Source organism: Canis aureus, chromosome 24 (assembly GCF_053574225.1).
Source record: "Canis aureus isolate CA01 chromosome 24, VMU_Caureus_v.1.0, whole genome shotgun sequence".
Lineage (NCBI taxonomy): Eukaryota > Metazoa > Chordata > Mammalia > Carnivora > Canidae > Canis > Canis aureus.
In genome coordinates this window covers 3,012,843-3,030,112 of record NC_135634.1, presented here as the reverse complement: position 1 = coordinate 3,030,112, position 17,270 = coordinate 3,012,843, and the positions used below count along the sequence as shown (strand labels likewise).

The window sequence follows — 17,270 nt, the reverse complement described above, 5'->3', positions numbered from 1 at the left end:
TACTTTAAAAATCCCTGTGATGCAGCCTGAAAGAAAATTAAGTCCTCATTAAGATGATGTCCAGAAGTTAGATTGACGGCATTGCGTTCTTCAGTTTTACAAGAATGAACAGGTAGGGGATCTAGATAATTGACATTGTTCCATTGGTACCAATTACTCTAGACAGAAATTCCAAGCAGACAAAGAAGGCCTGGCCATGGTGAAGAAGAAAATGCAACAAGATGCTGATTCCATGTCCAGAGATGGTCAAACTCCAGGTTATCACAAGAATCAAATGAAAGAAAATAAAAATTGGTCAGGGAGCTTTGCGCCATGTAAATTATTCATAGGAAGTGAGTATTTATAGTTTTCTCCAAAAGAGCACACTCAGTAACATTTGATAAAGTATAATGTTGGCAAAAATTATACTAGAAAGTTTAATTGGAAACTCATTCCTAAAGCCTAATTTTTTAAAGACGATGGTTTATTAAAATCATAGGATGAAACATTAATTTCCAGTGGGATATACATTGACTTAATCACTCTTCTTTACACTGAGTGTTAAAATTGCACTACAAGATCAAGTTCTCACTGACTGCAGTAATATTGACTGTTAACTAATAAATATCTCAAAGTACTTTGGTTGCTAAGCCACTCTTCTACTGGCTGGATTAGAGGATGATGGGGAGTGCTGGATGCTACACAGCTAAGAGTCAAATAATTTGCTTGGATGAAGGTTTTTCTCTTTTTTTCTCTTTTTTAAAAAGATTTTACTTATTTATTCATGAGAGACACATAGAGAGAGGCAGAGACACAGGCAGAGGGAGAAGCAGGCTCCCTGCAGGGAGCCCGATACGGGGGGGCTCAATCCCAGGACCCTGGGATCATGTCCTGAGCCAGAGGCAGACGCTCAATCACTGAGCCACCCAGGTGTCCCAGATGATGGTTTTCTTTCTATGTATTTTTGTTGGCAATTCAGGTCATCATTTTTTTGTAATTTAACAAGTTTATTTTTTACTCTCTGACAAAGCGATAAATTGTTATCATGGTTTATATTATTCACTAACAAATGTATGTGATCTCTTTTACCAGCTCAGTGTGGAAATAGAATTAGAATGGTATCAGAAAGCCCAGCTGGAACGTCTAAAGGGTATGATCTGACTGAGGTCCATCACCTCTTGTGTAGAAGAAGATAGCTATATTTGCCCAGCTATTTTGAGAATTAAGTATGATAAGGTTGGTTAGGTGATCCCAGGACTGCCCTCAGCTTTGTTTGGAATGTGATGAGGTGTGACAGAATAGAAAAACACAGGCCAGAGGCTGGGTTCTAATACTGGCAGGGCCGTTCAGGAGACTTAAAGAATTCTATGGGAAATTTGTTTTGCTTCTTTGAACCCTAATTTTCCTCTCTCTGCTTTTCTGTGCATCATTTATCCATCTATCCATCCACCCATCCATCCATCCATCCCCCAGCCATCCAACCTTCCAGGTATCCACACATACATATAAATATAATTATGGGGGAGAATAAAAATATCAAAATTAAAAATATTAAATAGCTTTTATTGTGAACTTAGAGGCTCAATAAATAAATATTAGTTTATCCTCCACTACTCCTAACTCACCTGCTAAATACCTGAAAAGGGAAAGTATAAAATTCAGAACGAGACACTTCATTTCAACTAATTATTTTGGGGACATATGAAGTATTACATGTCATTACTAAACATGTCTGCTTCTAAATCTCTCCTGTCTTCTTTATATAATAATTTAAAAGTGCCTTATAGCAGTGTTATTTCATAACAGCTCAAAACAGGAAATAATCCAACTGTCCATCAACGAATGAACAGATAAATATGTGCAGCATATGCATGCAAAGGAATGCTATTCAGAAATAAAAGTATTGAAATGTGCAGCAGCATGGATGCACCTTGAAAACATAAGTTAAAAAAAAAAAAAAAAAGCCTGTCACAAAAGACTACAAATTGTAGGACTCATGTAAATGGAATGTCCAGAACCGGCAAATACAAAGAGACAGAAAAGAGGCTAGTGGCTGCCAGGGTCCAGGAGGAGGAGGAGGGAATGACTCCTAATAGGTTTGGGATTCCCTTTGGAGGTGACGAAAGTGTCCTAAGATTGATTGTGGGTGGAATTTGCATCCCCCCACCTAAGCCGAATACGTTAAATACTGTTGTCCTGTCTACTTTAATCGGTGAATTATACGGTGTGTGAATTATATCTTAATAAAGCTGTTATGAAACAAAAAGGACTGCATAGGTGTAATATACCCCAAATAATGCAATTTACTTTCAAGATTTCGACCGCATATCCTGTGTTGCAGAGGAAGACCGTGTGATAACAACTAGTTCATTGTTCTAAGATTGTCAGGGGGCAAGAGTATAAATGCTGTCGCTTCCTTTCCTCAGTGGCCACTCAAAATGTCTCATTGAGTGAAAGGAGAAAAAGGCTTCTGCAAAGCTAGTTAACCCCGAATCCTGCTGACCGGTATCGTTTTATCGCTTTAGGTCCTGAATCTGGTGCAGTCCTATGTGACCCTTCGGGTGCCTCTGTATGTTTCGTATGTGTTCCATTCCCCCGTTGGCGTAGGGGGCTGGCAGCATTTTGACTTGAAGTCGGAGCTCCGCCTGACTTTCGTGTATGACACTGCCATCTTGTGGAATGAGGGCATCGGCAGCCCACCAGAAGCCGAGCTCCAAGGTGGGTTAGTAATTTGGAAGACTAGTTTTCCTATCCTAGCTGACTTACTTAGGGTCTGTTTGTTTTTGTTTTTGTTTTTGTTTTTGTTTTTGTTTTACCGTAGCTAAGAATAATAGAAGCGACTTTTAATATATTTTATTTTTATATTCAATAGGTAAGATTGTTTTTCATTTTGCCACGGAAAAGCAAAATCATATCAGTGCCTCGAATTCCGCATAGTATGTGACTGCAGTATACTGTATACATTTCATGGATATTTAGCCCTTATAGTCCATTGTAAGGTGATTGATCATTTATGCATTACACAACACAGTCTATGGGTTTCCTAGATTCTAGAAAATGTGTAGAGGAAGTTCCAACTGAAAATAAGAAATGAACCCAAGAGAAAAATTTGTGCTATTTTGTTTCTGAAAATGAGATACATCCTGGATTCTAGTTCTGGCTTGCACAGCTAACTAGCTTTGTGATCTTAAACATATACTGCTTAACCTTCGTGGCACTCAGATTCTTCTCAAAGGTAGGCCAGGCTTCTAATTTTTTTTATTTTAAAATTCTATTATTCTGTGATATTTTAGCTGAATATCTTGGAAGAGTGGTGTAAGTACAACTAACTGCTGAGCCCATCATCATCTGCCAAAATTCATTTCAATCTCTGTGTCAGAATTATAATTCAAAGTCCAGAAACATAAAGCTAATTATCTATCTGTAGAATGAGTGCAGTTTCTTTTCAGGCACCTGCTACTGTTCTGGCTCCATGCCTATCTGAGCATCATGTCTGCATTATTTTCTAGGAGCCAGAGAGACAATACTAGTGACACTGCATCAAAATTTGCTGTCTTAGGGGCACCCAAACGCCTCAGCTGGTTAGGCATCTGCCTTCAGCTCAGATCATGACTCGTAGTCTTGGGATTGAGCTCTGCATTGGGCTCCCTGCTCAGCGGTTGTCTGCCTCTCCTTTTCCCTCTCCTTCTGCCTTTCCCTTGCTCAGCCTCTCTCATGCTTGCTCTCTCTCTCTCTCTCTCTCCAACTAAATAACTAAAATCTCAAAAAAATTGCTATTAAACAGATTAAAATTGCCCTGAAACTATGTGAAAGGTAATATGATCACCCTGGGTGATTATTCCAGATTATTTTATATTTCAATGTTTTAATTCCCTATCTTGCCTTAGAAAATGTATATTTAAGGAAACTTTAACATGGATCCATGCTGTGGTTCTCCTGTTCTACATAAGGAGCTCATGTTTCTTTCTTATATCTGGAACTGACTTTGGTCAAACGGCTGATGTCTTGGGAAAGCTCCAGGGTTTTTATTAAGCCTATAGAATTTGGAATACTTCTGGAGAACAGAGACACACTTCCATGTCCCCAAATCTTCAAAATTTGATAGTTTTATTGTGTCTCAATTTCTGGCTTCATTTATGTAGACTAAAGCTTTTAAAAGGGGAAAAAAAATCTTGGACTCCTGTAATCAATCTGTATATTTCATATTGATGTCACTCATGTTACCTGATTCTATTTTGCCTCCCTTCTTGACACCTTTTCTTGTTAGAAAGCAAAGCAAAACAAAGAAACAGAACACGTCTGCTTCACTTCTCACTCAGAATTCTTCGGATAACACCCTTTGGCTAGAACACTTAAAGATGAGACATATCTGAAGTCAAACTTGGAAGAAATCCTGCACATAAGGAGTCCCTGGTTACCAGTATTTCCATTCTTATGCACTATCCCCATGTAGGTTCTCTCTACCCGACTAGCATGCGCATTGGTGAAGAGGGGCGCTTGGTTGTGAACTTCAAGACAGAGGCTCAGTTCCATGGATTGTTTGTGCTGTCTCACCCCGGTAAGCCCTGCTATCCACCAGGAGCCACTCCCTATACAACAGGACACAGATTTTTCCATATCCACATGTGTGCGTGTTTCAACATGCCTCCCAGTGAGCTTTGAAACCCTTCATTTTGGGGTACTTGGGTGGCTCAGTGGTTGAGCATCTGCCTTTGGCTCAGGGCATGATCCCGGGGTCCTAGGATCAAGTCCCGCATCGGGCTCCCTGCATGGAGCCTGCTTCTCCCTCTGCCTGTGTCTCTGCCTTTCTCTCTGTGTCTCTTATGAATAAATAAATAAAATCTTAAGACAAAAAAAGAAACCTTTAATTTCAAATGAACTGTCAATGTGACTTCTCTACAGGAGGGCTTGATGATTGCTCAGCTACATTTCCGAAGCTACAAAACCATTGTCATCGATGTAGACTTTGAGAGAAAATACAAAATGATGAAAGCAAATTTAAAAGAAAACTCTACTGCATTTGGTTCAAGTGGAGTTTTCCTTGGATAAAGAGCATTAGCAACCATAATCTCCTCCTCTATTTCAATTTTATTGTATAAAAAGTTGAAGTTAGGTTATTTGTTCAGCAAGGACTTCTCTGTTCATAACTCTTTTCTAGACACTGTGAGAAACCTTTATAATAGAGCTGGAAGTGGCACTTCACTGCAACACTTAAATTTCAGACATGTGAACTAATTATCTTCAATAAAGATTGGCTATGTCATTTTACTAACTGTGGCACACTGAGCTTTGAATACCAGCAAGGAGGCAGCCACTAAAGTCCAATGTCCAGGCTTTTTTTGGACTATAAAGGACATTTCATTAGAAATGTTTTATTTGACTCTCCATATCACCAACTTAGTTTTGCATATTTTGCCTGTTTGCCAACTATTGTCAGATGGACGGGGAAAAATAGTTCACTCACTGTCTTCTACGGCCTTCGTTTTTCTGATTCTGAGCTCCAAACAAAGGAGGGAATAGGGCTGAAAAATCAGAAGAGAAAGAGGTTTCGTTGTATTTTTCTGAAACTGAATGACAATACAGACTCAAGAATCATTTTGCTTTACTCTAATTGACAGCCTTGGAAAAGGATTTCTTGGTCTTTACAGGTCCCTCCCACATGCCTACCTTTCTGGCAAACTGAATCCTTATTTAGACACCGTTGCAGGCAATCTAATTAAAGTTAGATTCCACTCAGAAATTGGGTTTGCCCAGCTATGTGGAGGCTGAGAGATTAAAGCTCAACTCATAGCTCTGGCACACAATAAATACATTCACATCAGCTTTTATGGCTCTGCTGTGCCTCCCTGGAAAGTAGCCCTGAACTCTTTGAGCATTTCTACACAATTCCCTTTTGACAGAATCATAGAGTGGATAAAGCCCTGAATTAGGAATCAGAAGGCACATATCCTATCCTAGCTGTGTGATCTTGGGAGAGTCACTATAATCAGCTTCAGTCCATATTCTCTGGGAACAAAATGGGGATAATTACACCAACACTCTGTTTCTGAAGGCTTAGTATTAAGAATAAATGCAAACAGGATGCCTGGGTGGCTCAGTGGTTGAGTGCCTGCCTTCGGCCCAGGGAGTGATCCTAGAGACCTGGGATCGAGTCCCATGTCGGGCTCCCTGCATGGAGCCTGCTTCTCCCTCTGCCTGTGTCTCTGCCTCTCTGTGTGTGTGTCTCTCATGATTAAATAAATAAAATCTTTTAAAAAAAAAAGAATAAATGCAAACGATATATGATAAGGTACTTGGAAAACTCTAAACTCTTATGCGCTCTTACAACCATTCTACCGTATTTATTTATTTTATACACCTTATTGTTGGCATTTTCTAGCATCCTTTACAAGCTCAATGATCATGTCAGCTGATCACCCGGGCCTGACCTTCTCCTTGCGCCTCATCAGGAGTGAACCAACCTATAACCAGCCAGTGCAGCAGTGGAGCTTTGTGTCTGACTTTGCAGTAAGTAACTCAGGCTCTTACTTAATTTTCCTTTTCTGTTGCCTTTGATCATACCTCAGATCCTTACATGAAAAATGAATGTTCTCCCTTCTCCTTGAAGGTACGTGACTATTCGGGGACCTACACCGTGAAACTGCTACCTTGCACTGCTCCATCGCATCAGGAGTACCACCTGCCAGTCACCTGCAGCCCCAGAGAGCCCATCACCTTTGACCTCGACATACGATTCCAGCAGGTGCGTCTCTTGGAGTTACCTTCCCGTGAAATCTTGCTTTAAGAGGTCGTGGCTTACTTTTATCAGTAAAAAAATAAATAAAATTCAGATAGTGACTTGACTTCTTGCATGCTGAGAAAAAAGGAAAGCAGATAGGAAGGAAGCAAGAGAAGAAGGAAGCAGGAAAGAACTGCCCTTTGTTGTTGGTCCAGGATATAAAATCCGTAGTTGAAGAGGACACAAGGGTTATTTTTTTTTCTCCCAAGATCTTGTCTCCTTCTGGAGTTTGCCACCTTGGAGATTTGAGGACTCTCCCCAGAGTTCTTCTGTACCTTCTTTGTCTTGTTCTTGATCTTCAAGGAAATAAATGTCCTGTCATTCATGCCATCTCAAAGTGCCTAATTGCCATTATGGATTAAAAGAAATGTGATGGCACTTTGTGTCCAAGGACTTATCTTAGGTGTTGGCTTTTGCCTGACCAGGACATGTACAAGTCCCTTACAAACCCCATTAAACCAATGGAAAAGAACTGGAGTAATGCTGTTTAGTCGGAGTAAAAAAATTTCAACTCGCCAGTTTTACTTTCTCAAGAATTTCAAAGCCCATGTTACAATTCCCTACATTAGTTTTTTCTTTTTGAATGTGACAATTGCAGTGCAGTCTTCAGTGTTCTACATGTCATCGAATGTGTGTGTCTGTGAATAATGTCTGTGTGCACCCCCAGAACAATTGACAACATCTCAAAGGACTTTCACACTCGGTTTTAGGTCAGTGATCCAGTGGCGGCTGAGTTTAGCTTGAACACACAAATGTACCTCCTGTCCAAGAAGAGTCTCTGGTTGTCTGACGGATCCATGGGATTTGGGCAAGAGAGTGATGTTGCCTTCACAGAAGGTATCCATTTCATAAATGCGACACCTGCTGTTTGCCACTGCATCTGTTGTTCTTTGCTTTATTGGGATCATGTTTGAGAGGGGAAATTATAACGTGATGGGATGGTTTTGTGAAGATAACTGGATCTTTACCACTTTGGCCAGGATAGCATAAGGCCACTGAAATTGGATATATGTGACTGGATGTTTTTTCTTCTGGGGAAGTTAATCTCTATTTCCCTTACTTAAGTGACTTTTGGAACAAATATAGGTTTTGTTCTTGACCCTTCTTTCAAGGTGCATAGATGCAAATACTACAGATATTTGAGATTGTAAATGCCTCATGGGCAAGGGTTAGATCTGTCTGGTCCAGTGGCTCATTCCTGGCACCTGGCAAAACACCTAACACACATAGTAATAGCTGTGAAATACATGATTGACTACTAGGGAATTTCCATAAGCTCTCTTTCAAAATCAAATAAAGCCAACTCAGCTTTTTATCACTCTTTTCTTTTTTATAGACTTTATTAGTCTGCATTCTGCATAAATTATTTATTTATATGAAGCTGACTTTAACCACAGTACAATCATGAATATTAAATTATAGGCCAAGCCTTGAGATTATTTCCACTACTGACCGAGCATTCAAGGGTCAATAAATCTTCAGTCACTTGTGGCCGGTCCCCAAAGTGGTCTCAGAATCTGAGGCCTGGGAGTGAGTGAGATCCTAAAGGTCTTTCAACACTTGATGCCAGAGGAGGAAAAGAAGGGAGTGCTCTCTAGTGGCATTATTGTCACAAATTGTTTGCAGTGCCACGTGGACAGAAGTGACATTTTCACATCTCTGTTCCAGGTGATATAATCTATGGTCGTGTCATGGTAGATCCTGTCCAGAATCTGGGTGACTCCTTTTACTGCAGCATTGAGAAGGTGTTCTTGTGCACTGGAGCTGATGGCTATGTTCCCAAATATAATCCCACAAATGCAGAATATGGCTGCTTAGCCGACTCTCCTTCACTCTTATATAGATTTAAAATTGTGGTAAGTGCTTTGACCCAAACAATGAACAAGATAGATGCTCGAAGTTAAATGTGCGTCTGATACTCAAAAACAATAGCGTCTTTTCAAATGAAAGTAAATGGTGACATTTTAAGGTAATCTGTACTCGCACAAAACTAAAGAAAACATTCTGTACTTGCAAAAGTTGGTATGATCTACAGCACTCCTCATTTTCCTTATTCCTTTAAGGACAAAGCTCAACCAGAGACACAAGCCACCAGTTTTGGAAATGTCCTGTTTAATGCCAAACTAGCAATGGATGATCCTGAAGCTATTCTCTTAGTGAATCAGCCTGGATCTGATGGATTTAAAGTCGACTCCATGCCACTCTTTCAGGTGGGCCAGTAGTAAGCCACTTAAAACAGCTCTGTGAACACACGCAAATTACTTAATGTTGAGATGATCCAAGTGTCTTATACTAAATGGCAGTGATAGTAATATTGCATAAGTAACAGTAACATCGAATAAGATAATGTAGGTAAACCACACCCCATACCAGAGTAGGCGTGGGGTGAGCATTCTCTGAACTCTAGCTGTTATTATTTTCATTAGTGCATTATTTTAAGTCTATGTGTAGTGAAGACCCTTATTCAGCCCAGAATGTAAATCGAAGTCCGATGTTTGGAAATTCTGCTTTTCTTATTCCCAAAGGTTCCTTCCTGTTGACTTGTCATGATCATCTTAGAGTGATCTTGTATCAACTGCTGGATTCAGAAAAACCAGTGTGCACAACTCGTAAATCCCCACCCTCAAAAGTTTTATAAACTAAGAATATCCTAACCCAGCAATAGACAGTAGAAAGAGGCACAGGTGACCATAAGACTGAGCGGGCAAATGAGACAAATACATTCCGAGATGTGTTTGTGTTCCGGACAAACACATTGCGAGATGTGTTCCCATTGTGAATGGGGAAGCAAGTACACCTTTTAGGAAATTTACTGAAAATTGTCCAGGCAGGCGGATGGCTGCCAAACATGTTATCTTTATTCAAACTACAGAAAGAATCTTAAGGAAGTATATTTGTTATTTTGAATAACTTTTGAAAATTGTTTTCACTGTTAACTCTGAATGCATTAGACCCCTTCTAAATCCTGACGGCTTCAGAGAGCCATCAGACAATCCCTTCTTTTCACAGGCCCTGAAAAAGCAGAAAAACTGACCTCCTCTTATGTGTAAATATGCAGCCAGATGTACTGGGAGAGAGTCCATGGGTCAGGAGTTTTGAGTTCTAGTCCTTCCTCTGCCACTAACTTAGTTCACTTGATCTTAACCAAAAGGCCGAGAAGCGATACCACTAACTTAGTTGAGTGATATTGGCAAGTTAGTTAACTGCTAGACATTCTTATTTACCCATTTTTAGATTAATAAGTTAAGCCCTGTGATTGTTTGTTTATTTATTTATTTATTTATTTATTTATTTATTTATTTATGATTTTGTTCATTTATTTATGAGAGACACAGAGAGAGAGGTAGTGACATAGACAGAGGGAGAAGCAGGCTCCCTGTGGGGAGCCCGTTGTGGGACTTGATCCCAGGACCCTAGGATCACAACCTGAGCTGAAGACAGACAACCGCTGAGCCACCCAGGCACCCCAAACCGGGTGATATTTAAAGTTCTTTACAGTGCTGACATTCAATGGCTACAAGTCACAGATTTCAAGTATTTACTGGCACACACTTCCTCAAGAGCCACGTAAAATATTTCAGAGTGCTTTACACAAAGCCTTGCACATACTACACATGCAGAAACATTAAGTATATCAATTCTGTAGACTGAATAAATTATGTTATGGTCTCTGCCATTCGTTTCTCTTGCAGTAGTCATGAATGAGGTTGGCATGATACTTAATTTTCTAACAAATAGAGTTGTGTTTTCTAGGTCGCTCTGGGCCGAGAATGGTACATACACACGGTCTACACAGTAAGATCAAAAGACAACGCCAATCGAGGCATTGGCAAAAGAAGCACTGAGCACCAGCACCACTCCTTAGTGAGACCAGGGAAGCCCCAGGCAACTAGCAAGGGCCGGAAGAAGAGGGAGATCAGGAGCCCACCCCCACTGGCCTGGCAAATAGGTGCTGAGAACAACCGGGGAACAAACATCCAGCACATTGCCCTGGACCGCAGCAGCCGGAAGCTGATCCCCCAAGGCCGAGTTCCTCCTGATGGCGTCCTCCCCCGGGAGCTCAACCGTCCCAGCTCTGAGGTCAGCCTGGTCACAGTCGTTGGCTGCATCGCGGTGGGATTGCTAACCCTCTGCCTTGCTGCCATCACAGTGATGATGTGCAAGAGCAAGAAGGGCGCCAGGAGAAAGGATGCTCTAAAGTGCTCAGGCAGCAGCAAGCCCATGATGCCTCCGCAGAGCCACCACTGTGACAGCTCAGAGGTTTGATGACCACAGGTGGTACTCAGCCTCCTCCCCAAGTGCCTCAGAAAAACAGTAGAAACCCAAATGCTTCTGGAAACAGCAGAGAACTGGGGGCTTCCGTTTCAAAGCTACTCAGAAGACCTGACTGTACTGATGAATAACCTTGGATTTGAATTGTGTCTACTCTTTCATGCATCAAAGAAACAAATGCAGACCACAGACCACAGCTTTCCTCTGGCCCAGAAGGTGGCAGACACAGGGACACAGAGCCATAGATGGACTGCCAGGAATGGACTTCTCATTTTAGACATTTTCTCTACACAGTGGAGACAAATCTACTCAAAGGTGCTGCAGACTCTCTCAGAAGTTTAAGATAAGTCTATTGTTGCTATATGAGTACGAATCTTAAAGGTGCAATTACCACATTGTTTATTCATTGTATAACAGTTTCTTCCTAGAAAGGTATTAATGAGTAGTCTGCAAGAATAATAAACACACCATTTATTAGGACAAGTTTTCTCATGGGCGAAAACAGCATAGAATTATGACCAGGGGTGGCTCAACCCATAATTCAGCTTTTATACTACGTGGAAGGGAATGGAAGGAAAGATAGAGGGGAAGTAACTCACTAGCTTGGATTTGAATTGTTTTTCATCCTCGTCAGAGCCTCCTTGTTTTATTTGCTTATTTAACTTTAAACCAAAGAATATGTTAAGGCTGGAAGAGATTGTCAAAGAAAGACTCTCCTGTAGTCAAGCTCTTGCATGATATAGTATACCTTATTGGTGCTCAACATTTGTGGGAAGTGAGAGGGTTGGTGGAGTTTTGATGATGAAGAAATGCTATAGACTTAGATTCACATTTATAAGACAATGTTCTCTAAGAACTGAGCCTAGATATTTGCAGTATTGAACCCATAAATGATAATGAGAAATCTCATTATGGGTGGTGGAGGGAGAAAGTGGTATTTATTAATATAATATGTTTGACCAAATGCCTCTTCTACATACTTTATTGAATAAAAGACATTCTGACAGATGATACATGAAGCTAACCCTCAGAGTGGTATAATCACACAACCACGTCCAGAACTTAGATTGGCCACAGGACATTTTATTAACTTTCTAATCAACATCTGGTCTAAAAATGGGAATCTTTGCAACTGTCATTCCAGAGATGGCCTTGGAGATGCCATCTTCTTTGATCTGGGAGGAGAGCAGCATTCTCTGACATCTCCAGTTCAGTGAGCTGGTACTGCAAGGTCCCTCTCGGTATCTGGAAATATAATGTGTAACACTGCTTACGGTGTTAAAAACCAAGAAACTTAGTGAGCTTGCTTGGCAAGGCTCCCATCGCCTTTCTGAAAAAAAATATGTACTCTCACCAAATGGCAAAAATTTCAGTTGGAAAGGGAAGGAAAATGTCAGCTGTCCAATGACCAATCTTCCAAAAGCTAGTAAATGTATTTCAAGCAAAAATAAAGTCAGGAGAAAAAGAACTGTACCTAGGGGCTAACCAATCCTCCAGTGTTGCCTAGAATCTCTTCACTTGCTTCCATAGCCTGGCCACACTGGACATCCTCGTGGGATGGATCTTATCTGGTGTCCGTGAGCCCCATCCATCTCTTTACTGAAAAAAGGAATCTACACTGGTGCTGAGAGACGGATGAGAAGTATCTAATACCTCTCTTCTTTTGGGCAGCTCTGCACTTCACATTCAAAGTCTTTCAAAGAATATGGTAGACTAGAGTCTCCTTCCATTGGGGATTTATAGATACCACCTATAACTCAAAAGTCCCCCAAAGGGACTGTATCGCCCAGGAGTTCATTTGTCGAATAAACATGAATGCTTCCATAATTATCCCCTTTTCTTTTGCTTTGCCTTCTGGTACATGCTTAGCTACTTTAGTCACCTCATAACTTGTATAGGAATGAGCATGAGTTAAACAGCTTCAAATAGCGTTCAAAAGCTTCGAAAAGCCTTTTCACGGCTTAGCACTGGGTTCAATTCACTAAGACTGGTAGAGCAAGTCCTCTCAGTCGACTTTGTGTTCCTTTAGTAGCTGGGAAGCAGTAGGCTGCTTCAGAGCCTGACTCTCGTGCAATCGTGAGCCGCTCTATCACTGAATATACTAATCACTGAAGCAACATCACCACAAGTCTGTTTTGAGCCTTTGGGCCACGCTGGTTTGATACCAGATTTCACAATACAATTAGTTTTTCTAATGAGACTGCCATATATGAATTGGAGGGCTTACAAAATACAGGACCTGTCTATCTTTACTTAACAAAGAAAAGTTTCTTCCTCTCTGCCTATTCCTTCACTTTCTCTCCTTTCTCTCTTCTTCCTTTCCTTCCTCCCCTTGAAAACAGTCTGTGGTCTGTGGGAAATAGGCAGATACAGCTTTCTTGAGTATAAAATGCTTAGATTTCGGCATCATTTTCTTTATATCTATTTACTTAATGTGTGATTTTATATACATTAATCATAAAAATACCGTTTCTAGTGGAAAAGAGAATCAGGCAAAAATGCTTTATTGTTCAATAAAACAGACCCTTTTTCCAGTATTTTGTTTTTAGAGAATTATGCTGGTATTATCAAAACAATTACATAAAATAACTTCCTATAGACAACAGGATGTAAGCTATAATCACTCCTTAGATACTCAGTAGCTTCTGACCTTAATTTAAACTATATAATTGAAATTGTACTGCATAGGAAACCCCAAGCACAAAAATATATATGAAGCCTTAGGAGCTCTCCTAGCACGTGAACTATAAGCTTTACAATACATCATTACGTTGTAATGATGGTTTTATTTATTACAATTCATTCTCTCTGTTAACACTTACTAAATGCTCACCTAGGATTAGCCACTTGGAGAGATTAAACAGAAGCCAAGATATCCTCCCTGGTCTTCTGGCAGGTTATAATCAAATGTAGTTCTTCCTTTAGACTACAGGAATCAAGATTTGCATTGCGTTTTCCCCTGGACCAAGAACAAGTCAGGCATGTTTGTGAACCACAACTTAAAAATCTCTCCAGAGCACCGACAGTGGAGTCTGCTGTTTTTCATCTAAAAGAACCCCACATGCTATGGATCATTCTGATCATAGTTGTAATGCAAAATATTTCAGATCAATAACTTAATGGAATTGCCCTTCACAAATCTACACAGAGAGAATCCATTACAGGGATGTGGGTAGCCCTGCATATTCTTTTCCTCTTAATGGAGGACAGGCCCACTTTATTCCAAGAATAGGATATGGCACATCAATTCTTGTTCCCGTCCATTAACATCCCCAACGCCTCCTGAAGTGCATTCTCCCGCGAGCATCCACACTGTCAACTAGAATTCCTCTACCACGCTACTGCATAGCATTTGTTATATGAAGGACCAACTCTAGGCTCAATATGAAGGGATTTAGTTCTGTAAGCCTCAAACAACTTCTTTATTAAGTCATCATACCTCTAAGTCTTTTCCAGGGTACCAACCCCAGGGTCGACTTTAAAAATGGAAATAGACTTGTATGAAAATCACAGAGACTTTCCTCATACAAATCAGTGCTAAGGGTTAAAATAGTCCTAGATTGAGAAACAGTAAAGTAACAATAATAGCAGAATTGATGAGCAAAAATCTAATGACATTTAGATTTTTAAAGTTGGAAATGGGATTTCTGCTCCGATTTTGAAAATATTTATTTTTGACTTAGAGACCAAGTTAGTCCTTTAAAAGGAAAAAAGAAAAAAAATCTTTAAAGATCCAAGTGTTTTGCAAAATTGAAATTTACATAATGGTATTCATTTGAAAAACAAGGGAACTATGATTCTTTGAGACTCATTTCTTCTAGGCATGAAAGTAATAACAAAAGGAAGAAAACAGGTGTTTTTACTAACTGTAGGGCAAATGATGAATAGGACTTAAATGTTCAATCAGACCAACTCCCATGGCTTAGAAATGAGTACTTTGGCAGAGAACTATAAATACTACTATTATCTGGCGCGCGGTCGCACACGCACACACACACAGGCACATGTGTGTATAAAAACAACCAAAGATCTCATTTCTAGAAAAAGATGACCCTACATACAGGTTTAACTGAAAGGGTTCATATGGAGATTTTGAAGAAGGTCAACAGAGTGGTCATTTGTGTAAACACACTATCGTGGGATTTTTCTTTGACATTAGTTCAAAGATTACTACGTTTCTTTAATAAGAGTTTTCCTAGAATTGATTCCAGTGTTGCCTAGTAATGACATAAAAATTTTCAGAAAATATTATCCATAGGTTCAAAGTTTCCTTCACTATTTCTTCTTGTTGCCATATCCTTTGATGTTAAGAATGAAAGACTAAACTTTGATAGTTATTTTGATTTTAATAAGATTTTAAAATAGAAGTGCATGATATTTTTCTACAGTTTTCACTGGAAAGATCATACAGAAACCTTTTAAATAAAGAAAACTGGTTCTCTGTTGAACTAAAGTTGATGAAACAAACTATACTAATGTGAGCCTCCCTCCAATTTTAATTTTTTGGGAAAACAGACCAGAATATTAAATTCACAGACTTTTAAACAATTTTGCTTTCTTTCCTATCTTTCAAGTACATGTTTTACCTTTTCCATTATATCTGTTTGTGTATGCTTCTTTTTTCAGTATTGTTTTATTAAAAACAACATCCAGAAGAAAAAAACAAAACCAAAACCAAACCCTGCTGTAGCTATGACATCTCTATTTTCCTTCCTTCCTTTCTTCCTTACTTGGTTCCTTTCTTTCATTGACTAGGTTTTTTTCTTCCTCTGAGATTTACATTCTTCCAGTAACGCTTCCCTTTTAGTTTTGAAACCATTGCCATTTCCACTATGTAATTAGCATTCTTATTCATCTGAAAGCTAGTAAGTAAACCTAGCATTTGTGCAGTGTCCCTTCTTTATAAAATGTTAAGGCTTTTGGATGATAGAAAGAAGAGCTCCCTTCAAAAGATCAAAAGCATCATATTGAATAATGTAATGATGATCTGTGCTTTGATTTTCTCTCAGTAGTTTCAACGCTGACATTTAAGACACACACACACACACACACACAATCCCTTTAAGGGTTTAATTGAGTAAAAATAAAAGGCCAGAGATCACGTATATGAAGTTGTTTTGTATGATTGAATACTTTGTGATGAAATAAATGGCAAAACGAAAAAACTATTAAAATGTTAACAGCATTGAAGTGTTTTCAATTGTAATTATTAAATGCACAGTGTTCCTTTCACTATTAGCCAAATGTTGCCTACACTGATCACACGATTCCTTGAAAATTCTAAGTGAATTTCTACTACAGATATTTATTTTCCCAATGTTTGGATCGTCCCTTCACATAAAAATCATCAGTACTGTGACTTTGAAAAGAAGAAAGAAAAGAGAGAAATGTGGGTTTTTAAAAGCTAACATTAGTAATAAAGAGCGTTACAATACAAATACTGAAAAATCTAGAAAAGCAATTACTGGTAAGAATAAAAAATCATTTCTGTAAGGCCCAAAATGGAGCACATTACAAAAAGACACATTACAAGGACAAAGCTGGGTCTCTTTCTGTGGTTTTAGGAATTCAAGTTTTTGGCAAGGTATTATTTAAGCCCATTTGTCTCTAAAAGAAAACTTCAGCCTGTACAAGGAGTTGTGTGTTTTATAATTGCATTAAGTGCCTGCTTCCTCCAAAAGCCCTCCAAAACACTCAGTAAATTTATATTTATCTAGCCACTGAGTGACATATCTGTGTGTGATGGAATTATTTTCAGAGCTTAATAGCCTTCGTGATTTTCCCATGGGAATTCTGCAAAAACTAACAGGGTCTAGGTTTTTTGTTGTTGTTGTTGTTTATTTGCTAGGGTACTTCATTTTTGCTGGCTATTGAAGCTTATCCCTGAGAAGCCAATTATGCAAATAATTTGGAGGCATTCAGTCTTCCCTCCGTGTCTAAAATAATTCTTGCTGCCACTTGTGTTTCCTAACTACAACTGTTTTCTCGAAATATATCACATGTTTAATATAAATAAAGCCCATGTAAATATAAATGTGTTAACATGGTCAAGGGATTGTGGTTCGTTCTGTAAATTTTGTTTACACTAAAATCCAAGAATTCATGTAGTCTGCCATGCATGCCAGTTATTTCTGCTCTGGGTCTGAAGCCTAAAGCTCCTTCAGGCTTCCAGGATGGGACCTGTGCTCCCAGTGCCTCTCTGCTGCTGGTGGCCAAATATTGCCGCCCCTCATCAGGATCT

The 17,270-nt window shown here is 39.4% G+C and overlaps 1 protein-coding gene across 1 annotated transcript in view; it reads left to right on the top strand.

Annotated features, from left to right (window-relative positions):
- The window catches only part of FREM2 (FRAS1 related extracellular matrix 2), a 166,617-nt gene extending 149,546 nt beyond the window's left edge, over positions 1-17,071 (top strand). The window contains exons 17-24 of the mRNA XM_077867971.1: positions 2,505-2,697; positions 4,433-4,537; positions 6,359-6,486; positions 6,587-6,721; positions 7,468-7,594; positions 8,426-8,613; positions 8,821-8,967; positions 10,511-17,071. Coding sequence (XP_077724097.1) covers positions 2,505-2,697; positions 4,433-4,537; positions 6,359-6,486; positions 6,587-6,721; positions 7,468-7,594; positions 8,426-8,613; positions 8,821-8,967; positions 10,511-11,023 — 1,536 coding nt within the window. The 3' untranslated portion in view covers positions 11,024-17,071. The remainder of the gene's footprint in view (positions 1-2,504; positions 2,698-4,432; positions 4,538-6,358; positions 6,487-6,586; positions 6,722-7,467; positions 7,595-8,425; positions 8,614-8,820; positions 8,968-10,510) is intronic.
- Positions 17,072-17,270: the final 199 nt, after the last annotated feature.